At 49.8% G+C, this 9128-nt stretch overlaps 1 protein-coding gene across 1 annotated transcript; it reads left to right on the top strand.

Moving 5' to 3' along the window:
* The first annotated feature begins 6330 nt into the window (after positions 1–6330).
* Positions 6331–8835, top strand: PLD6 (phospholipase D family member 6). Its single transcript, XM_040245781.1, has 2 exons — positions 6331–6748; positions 8588–8835. The coding sequence occupies exons 1-2, from the start codon at positions 6331–6333 to the stop codon at positions 8833–8835; spliced, it is 666 nt and encodes a 221-aa protein (XP_040101715.1).
* The last annotated feature ends 293 nt before the right edge of the window (positions 8836–9128 follow it).

Genomic DNA, 9128 nt, shown 5'->3' with positions numbered 1-9128 from the left:
TCATGGATTTAAGTACATACATACATGCATGGAATTGAGAATAAAACAGAAAAATCAAGAAAACTAAAATTGGTTCTTCAAAAAAATCAACAAAATTGACATTTAGCTAGATATACTTTTAAAAAAGTTACTGAATGAAAGTGGGGACATTAATACCTATTCTATAGAAATAAAAAGGATTATAAAGGAGTAATATGAGTGATTATATGCTAAAAAAAATTAGATAACCCTGGAACATGCTGAAAAACAGAAAACTTGCCAAGACTAAATCATGAAGAAATAGAAAATCTGAATAGACCTATAACGAGTAAGGAGATTGAATCAGTAATCAAAAATCCAGTAAAGAAAAGCTCTGGAGCTGATTGCATCACTGGTGAATTCTACCAAACAGTTAAAGAATTAATACCAGTCCTCAAACTTTAACCAAAATTGAAGGAGAGGGGTCATTTCACAGCTCAGTCTATGAGGCCAGCATAACCCTGATACCAAAGCCAAAAAAGAGACAAGAAAACTACAGACCAATATCCCTTATAAACATCGATGCAAAAATCCCCAACAAAATACAGAATTCAGCAGCATATTAAAAAAATAACACAAAAACTAGACACCGTGACCAAGTGGGATTTATTCCTGGAATGCAAGGATGGTTCAACATACAACCACCAATCAATGTAATATGCCCTGTCAACAAAAGAAACCCAGTTACCTCAATTGATGCAGAAGCAGCATGTGGAAAATTAAGCACCTTTTTGTGACTTAAAAAAGTTCCACCAAATAGAAATAGAAGGAAACTCCCTTTCACATAAAAGCTGTATGTGAAAAACCTGCAGGAAACTTAATACTCAACAGTGAAAGACTGAAAGCCTTTCCTCGGAGATCAGGAACAAGGCAAGGATGCATACTGTCACCACTTTCATTCAACGTGGCAGCGGGATCTAGCCAGAGCACTGGGATATCACCCTGCTTTCTCCATCCATTCATCTGTGGATCGATGTTGAAGCTATTTCCACATCTTGGCTGTTGTAAATGGTGCCACACCAAACACTGGAGTAATAATTTCTCTTTGAGATCCCAAATTCAGTTCTTTTGGATAAACACCCAGAAGTGAGACTGCTGGATCATACGGTAGTCCTATGTTAATTGTTTGAGGAATCTCTATACTGTTTTCCATAGCAGGTGCAGGTACTCCCACCAACAGAGTACACAGGTTCTGATTTCTTCACCTCCATGATAACAGCCATCCTAGCACGTGTGAGATGATACCTCATTGTGGTTTTGATTTACATTTCCCTGATGGTTAGTGATGTCGGGCAACTTTTAAAATACCTGTTGGCCAGCCATGTCTTTGGAGAAATGTCTGTTCAAGTCTTTAGCACAGTTTTAAATTGAATTATTTTAATTTTTTTTTTTTTTTGCTATTGAGTTGTAGGAATTCCTTATATACTATGGAAATTACCCTCATCTGATATGTGGTTTGCACAGACTTTAAAATACAGTTCTTCAGAGCAATTTTAAGTTCACAGCAAAATTGAGGGGAAGGTACAGAGTTCCCATATACCCCTGACCCAAGACATGCATTTGTTACAATTAAAAAACCTATGCTGACAGTTTGCATAGACTTTAGTAAATACTTTGTATTTATGGAGTCGGTTTACTCATTGTCGTATTTTTCCTTTTTCTTTAATTCTTTGAGGGTGTTTGTAAGAGTCATTTTGAAGTCCCTTCCTACTAAATTCAACTTCAGAGTCCACTCGAATCAGTTCCTATTGGCTTCTGTTTTCCTGCACGCGGGATACACTTTCCTTTTTCTTTGCATGTTGGTAAGCTCTGGTTGAAAACCAGGCATTTTTTATAAGAGTGCAGCAACTCTGCATTTTATTTTGTCTGTCTGAGGTTGCTATCCTTTGGAAACTTAGCTGGACTTAAACTCCAGCATCTCTTCCCCTGCCGTGAGCAGCCCTGGTGTGTCTGCTCAGCTTTTTATTTTCATCTGTTCGTAGCAGGCACCTGTGAGTCTTTCAAATGTGGGAGTCACTGGTGATTTTAGTTTAACCCAAATACTTGGAGCTGCAGGCCTCACACCCTGCTGATCTGTCTGTGGGTGTGGGACACTCTCAAGCCTCTGTTGCTTTGACTTCTCCCTGTGCTTTCGTGGGTCATTCCCCCTTGTACACTGCTCCCCAGTCAGCCAGGGCTATGTGGAGACCATGACTTGGCCCTTCCGTGGTCCTCTCACTTGCAGGGTGTCCATCAGACTTCTAATTCATCTGCTGCTTGCCTCAACATGGACTGCAAGCTTGGGCTGGTGAGGCTGTGTGTTTTCATAGTTCATTCACAACCGAGTCCACCATTTTTTGCCAGCAGACCTGTAGGTTTCTTCAGCCAATCCCAGCTTAATTGAAGTCCATCAATGTTGTAGTCAGTCAGTCAGTTCAGTCGCTCAGTTGTGTCTGACTCTCTGCGACCCCATGAATTGCAGCACGTCAGGCCTCCCTCCCCATCACCAACTCCTGGAGATCACTCAAACTCATGTCCATCGAGTCGGTGATGCCATCCAGCCATCTCATCCTCTGTCATCCCCTTCTCCTCCTGCCCCCAATCCCTCCCAGCATCAGAGTCTTTTCCAATGAGTCAACTCTTCGCATGAGGTGGCCAAAGTATTGGAGTTTCAGCTTTAGCATCAGTCCTTCCAAAGAACACCCAGGACTGATCTCCTTTAGAATGGACTGGTTGGATCTCCTTGCAGTCCAAGGGACTCTCAAGAGTCTTCTCCAACACCACAGTTCAAAAGCATCAGTTCGGCTCCTCCCTATAGCTGCTGCATTGGTATCGGTGGGAGCCCCAGCTCGAGCTTGGTAATAAAAACTCTCTTGCTTTTGCATCGGATATCGGCTCCCTGGTGGTCATTGGGAGATTTCGCGACCGGAGAATCATCTGCAGCCGCACAGAATGGCCGACCTTCCATGTAGGCTGGCCCTCAGAAGGCACCTCTGACTTGGGAACTGTACACCGAGTCCGAAATATCTTCTGACTACGGATTGGACACCCTGACCAAGTTCCCTTTGTCAGCACATGTGTCTCCTCGGACAATTCATTTCCGAGTGTTAAACAAGAGCCCAGTTTCGGGCCCTGGAAGGGGTCCCTCTTCCTGCAACAAATGGCGACTCTGGCGGGGACTCTTCTTCGCCGAGACTGACATCCTGACCACTCGGGGTACTCAGGGGCCAGCTTGCCTGCCAATGGACCAGACCCAGTGGCTGCAACTGGGAGACCCTTTTGTCCCTGGTCTCCTCCTGATATGAACAACTGGCCAGAGTGCCCCGACCGATGCCTCATGACCTGCAACCAGGACTGGAAAAAGACATAATTTAAGGGACTGTCTCCAACATGAATGGAAGGACTTTTTATCAGGAGAAACTACACTACACCAGGATGAGAAGACGACGACATCAGAGGTAGACAGCTTCCCCAAGATGCTGGACCTGATTCGTATGATCATTTATGTTTTCTGGACTTTTTAGAACTTTGCATATAAGTCAAATGCTTTTCTATCATAGGCCTGATCCTATACTAGTTTTAAAAATCAATCCAGTTGTTGGATTTGTGGCCAATTACCTGTGTCTAGTTCTGGGTTACGTTGGTAAATTTCCCTACTACCAGACTCTTAACTGGTTGGCCCTGAGAAAATTTACTTAAAAAATTAGTCATATTCAGGTCACTGTGATATTACTAGATAGGATCCCCTCACCGGGCCAATTAATAATGCCTGCTCTGACTCTGGCTATAAATTTGAGTTTTTTTTTCCTATTACCCAAGCTCAATCAGGATGAGAAAAGTTTCCGCAAAGGAGGGGAAAATCTCCCACAGTTATGGGATGGATCTATATAGATAATACCAGTAATTTAGGTTTAAAGTCTCTATGTTGAAAAAAAAAATCATACTAAAGACAATCAGTCTAGTGACAGTAGAAAACTGGGCTGTGTGCCTTATAGATGGCGCCAATATATAACTACCCTGGAAGATCAAGATTCTACAGGGCAGACTAAGTCAGATGACCCGAAGATATACTGGGCTACATCTAATGGAAGTTCTTAAAGTAAGTCTTACTTGTGGCTTTACTAATACTGCTGGCTATGTTATTTGTATTTCACCTGTTTTACAAAATTGCTGTTTCTTACACTGTCAAATATGTGTGTGAGGCCTCTAATAATGTCTCTGCTTTTGAATATGCTCTCTAGGTTGCTCATAACTTTTCTTCCAAGGAGTAAGCGTCTTTTAATTTCACGGCTGCAATCACCATCTGCAGTGATTTTGGAGCCCCTCAAAATAAAGTCTGCCACTGTTTCCACTGTTTCCCCATCTATTTCCCATGAAGTGATGGGACCAGATGCCATGATCTTCGTTTTCTGAATGTTGAGCTTTAAGCCAACTTTTTCACTCTCCTCTTTCACTTTCATCAAGAGGCTTTTTAGTTCCTCTTCACTTTCTGCCATAAGGGTGGTATCATCTGCATATCTGAGGTTATTGATATTTCTCCCAGCAATCTTGATTCCAGCCTGTGTTTCATCCAGCCCAGCGTTTCTCATGATGTACTCTGCATAGAAGTTAAATAAGCAGGGTGACAGTATATACAGCCTTGACGTACTCCTTTTCCTATTTGGAACCAGTCTGTTGTTCCATGTCCAGTTCTAACTGTTGCTTCCTGACCTGCATATAGGTTTCTCAAGAGGCAGGTCAGGTGCTCTGGTATGCCCATCTCTTTCAGAATTTTCCACAGTTTATTGTGATCCACATAGTCAAAGGCATTGGCATACTCAATAAGGCAGAAATAGATGTTTTTCTGGAACTCTCTTGCTTTTTTGATGATCCAGCAGATGTTGGCAATTTAATCTCTGGTTCCTCTGCCTTTTCTAAAAACAGCTTGAACATCTGGAAGTTCATGGTTCACGTATTACTGAAGCCTGGCTTGGAGAATTCTGAGCATTACTTTACTAGCGTATGTGATGAGTGCAGTTGTGTGGTAGTATGGGCATTCTTTGTAGTAGTGTGTATCAGTGGTTTATTTTTATTGCTAAATAGTATTGTCACATTGATACAGAAACATTTATCTGTTGAGGGACATTTATGTTTCCAGATTTGAGTTATTACAAGCAAGCCTGCTGTGAATATTTGTGTCCAAGTCTTTGTGTAGAATATGTTTGTGTGGGATGCAGCGGGAGGGCTGCACCAGATGGAAGGTGTGTGCCTCACATTTTAAATAAACTTTTAATTCAGAATAACTTTAGATTTCCCCAAGAGTTTCGAAGATCACACAGAGTTCCATTTACCCCTCAACTCAGTTTCCCTTCCTCCTAGCCTCTTCCTTTACTTTCATTCCTTAACGTGAAGAAACTGACATCGGTACATTAACTAAACTCTAGACTTTATTTGGATTTCACCAGCTTTTTCACCAATGTCACATTTCTGTGTCCGGATCCAGTGCAGGGCACACAGGTGTGAGGTCTCCCCAGTCTGTGCTGACCCGTGACAGCGTCCAAGCTGGCTCTTTCTTTCGTGCCCTTGGCCGACCTGAACAACACTGGCCAGGCGTCCCATGAGAAGTGAAAGCAGTCCTCCAACCCGAGCTTCCCGTGGGTTTTTCCTTCTGACTGGACCCGGTCACAACTTCAGGAAAGACGGCCAAGTCTCTCGGACACTCAGACGGGACCCTTCTGCCCGTTTTCCGCGTGTGAGGGTTGCTGTCCTTTTTCCGCAGAGGGCGCCCCCCACAGCCCCCAGCCCCGGGCAGCACCCTCAGGACAAGCATCCACGGATCACGAGGGATGCTTCTGTCGGGCGCAGCAGTTCCTCTCTTTCCTTGCTCATTCATTCCACCATAGAGGATGCACATTTACACCTCGGGTACAAGCCAGTTCTGCGTTATTTACGCGGTCCTCGCATTGTTCCAGTTTAGACCTTTGCGGGTTCCTCGCCACTGCCACCTGCATCCCTCAGGGCCAGGTGCGCAGGCTCAGTGGGCGATGGCGCTGACTATGCAGACGCATGCGGGAGGCGGGTGGTGGGCGGTGGGGGCGCAGGCGCACTGGTAGGGAGCCGGCGACCTCGCAGGCTGAGTGCATTGCGCAGCAGGCGGGAGCACGTGGGCAGCCGGCGCAAGGTTGCGATGGGCGGGGGGCGGTCAACGAGCACGCAGGCGCAGTTGGCGGTGGGTACACGTGACCTGCTGGCGTGCAGGCGCAATGGGTGGCTGGCGTACGTGCGTGGCAGGCACGCAGGCACAGGATGCGGCCAGCGTACGTGGCACGTGGGGCCTACGTACGAATAGACGCCATGCGGCCGTTACGCTGGCAGGTGGCTGTGGTGGCGGCTGCTGGCCTCGCGCTGGCCTTGGAGACGCTGCCCACCGTGTTGCGCTGGCTGTGGGTCAGGCGGCGGCGGCGGCCACGGCGCGAGGTGCTGTTTTTCCCATCGCAAGTGACCTGCACAGAAGCCCTGCTGCGGTCCCCGGGTGCCACACCCTCGGGCTGCCCGTGTAGCCTGCCCCACGGCGAGAGCTCACTGAGCCGGCTGCTGAGCACCCTGCTGGCCGCCCGCGTCAGTCTGGAGCTCTGCCTGTTCGCCTTCTCCAGCCCGCAGCTGGGCCGCGCCGTGCAGCTGCTGCACCAGCGCGGGGTGCGCGTCCGCGTGGTCACCGACTGCGACTACATGGCCCTCAATGGCTCGCAGATTGGCCTGCTCCGCAAGGCAGGTAGGCCGGGCGCTGGGCCACGGGAGGTGGAGGCAGGACTGCGGGGCGCTTGGGGCAGCATCGGAGGACTGGGGAGACACTCGCGTCCCTTGGCAGCCTTCCAGGGTCTGGGGAAAGTCTGGGGTGTACAGAGGAGCTTCTGTGCAGAGTCTTTAGCCCGAAACCTGGGCATGAACCTCGGAGGGGCCGAGGTTAGAAGCAGGTCCGCAAGCAAAGCCCTTCAGGGACCCAGAAGTCTGTTCAGGGAACAGGTGTGCAGAGATGCAGCGTCGGCTTAAGGACCAAACGGACAAATTTAATTTCTCTTAAATTCACTAGTGAATCTTTTGGGGTATCTGAAATGAATATTTAAAATAAGGTAAGACGTGGAGCTGAAATGGTTAGTGAGCAGGTAATTTGTTTCTTCAGCTGCTAAACGGCAGGGAAGTCAGGTCTCTGGCGGACCTGCCCCTCACTGGAGTGGGAATGATGAACCCGGGAGTAAGAGTAATTGTGAGGATATTCTAAGTTCATACCGGCCTTACTTGGAAACTCCTCCGCCTGCCCCCGTGTGATGCTGTGTCGTGCGTAAGCGATTAGGAGGCTGAACCTCTTGCCCTTCCCTCGGTCACTGAGGCCCCTGCAGAGTTCATTCTTGCATTAGCGACCATTTGACCTGCCCGTTCTCGTGGCCACTGTGCCAGGCACGTGGGGCCCTTGAGAACTGTCCTGGCTGCTCTCAGCTCACCTGGGATGGGAACACGGGTGCATGCTACCCTGGTCTTCACGTCTGTGCAGCGCGGGATGGAGACGATTTCAGTGTTGAGGACATTGACTTCGGCTCTTCCTGGCAGCTTTGCGATCCTATGTTGGTTCTGTTGTCGGGGAAGCTTGGCTGTTTCAGCACAGCCATTTTCTTGTAGAGAATCGTAGGACCTCAGATTTGGCAAGAACCTTGAAGGGACCCCAGGACCAGATTCCAGCTAACCCTTGACTCTCTTCTGAGGGCGTCTCTGCGGTCGTTCTTCTCTCACTGCTCAGCCGTCTCCTTGTGTTTTGACTGGACAGGTTCCAGGCTCCGGGTCCACAAATGCAGAACAGGACTGTACGGCAGGGAGGTCTGGCAGAGCAGGAGCCCTGGAGGTGCCCGGGAGGCTCATGGGTGGGGGCGCAGACAGCTGCTCTGAGGAGTCACCTGTGTGAGGGCCTGTTTTGTGGTGCGAGGAGCGACAGGCAACCCTGTGGCCGAGGTGCACATGTTGAGGCGGGCACGCGGGGGGCCCTGAGCCTCAGCAGGAGGGGAGGCCATGTCAGCTGGGTGGTCACGGGGCCAAAGCTGAGGCTTCAGGTCTGGGGCCTGGTGTCTTCTGCGCAGGTCCCCCCGGGCTGGTCCCCCAACTTCACGAGGTCCTGATTACATGAGGGATCTGATTCTGGGCCCAAGTGAGACCTTAGGGGCACGTGAACCTGAGATCAAATGGGTTTTGCTTCAGTCGCTGCTGGCTCGTCTTGAAACGAGTAACTGGAGGGTGATGTGTGTCATATACACTGGAGAGGGTGGGGAGCCTCCCCCAGTCAGGGCTGGAGGCGTTTCCAGAGAAACTAACTCTGCTGTCCCTGCTGCCGGCCAGGCCTTCTCCTGGGGCTGGCTCAGCCGCTGTCACCACCCAGACCTGACGGTGCCCGCGACACTGGACACAAGCAGCAGTCAGTCCTGTGAACACATCCGCGCTGGAGGAGGAGCCAGAACTCAGGCGATGGACAGCGAGAGGAGGGGCTGGGGAAGGAGCGAGGGGCCCCCGTGTGGGGCGACCGGAGCCCCTGAGCTGCCAGGCAGCAGTGGCATCTCGCTCTTTGCAGGGATCCAGGTCCGGCACGACCAAGACCTGGGCTACATGCACCACAAGTTCGCCATCGTGGACAGGAAGGTGCTGATCACTGGCTCCCTCAACTGGACCACGCAGGCCATCCAGAACAACCGGGAGAACGTGCTCATCGTGGAGGACGAGGAGTATGTGCGGCTCTTCCTGGAGGAGTTCGAGCGCATCTGGGAGGAGTTCAACCCCACCAGGTTCTCCTTCTTCCCTCAGAAGGAGAGGGCTCGCTGAGGCGGGCTCCAGGCCAGCAGCCCCCAGGCTGGAGTCCTGCCGAGCTCCAGCGAGGATGGGGGGCTTTCTTGCATTGAGTAGTGACTTTCCTTAGAGGGTGCGGGCTTAGCAAGGACAGAGACTGTCCTGCAGTGGAAGGGAGGTGCTTCGGACTGGGTGCCTCCATCAGGGTTGGAGAGGCAGCAGATCCGAGTCCCTTTCCTGATTCTGACGCCTCCCGGGTCCCCCAACACTCCCTTGCCCCGCCCCCCCCCCACGCTCCCTTCCCCTCCTCCACATCCAGCCTTCAGAAC

This window comes from Oryx dammah, unplaced genomic scaffold (genome assembly GCF_014754425.2).
Source record: "Oryx dammah isolate SB20612 unplaced genomic scaffold, SCBI_Odam_1.1 HiC_scaffold_8, whole genome shotgun sequence".
Classification (NCBI taxonomy): domain Eukaryota; kingdom Metazoa; phylum Chordata; class Mammalia; order Artiodactyla; family Bovidae; genus Oryx; species Oryx dammah.
This window is presented reverse-complemented; position numbering and strand designations above follow the sequence as displayed.

Excerpts from the sequence above, each read along its gene's own strand:
- PLD6 (XM_040245781.1), top strand. The coding sequence starts at position 6,331 with ATGCGGCCGTTACGCTGGCAGGTGGCTGTGGTGGCGGCTGCTGGCCTC. Across the intron at positions 6,749-8,587 it reads TGGCCTGCTCCGCAAGGCAG|GGATCCAGGTCCGGCACGAC; the intron begins GTAGGCCGGGCG and ends CGCTCTTTGCAG.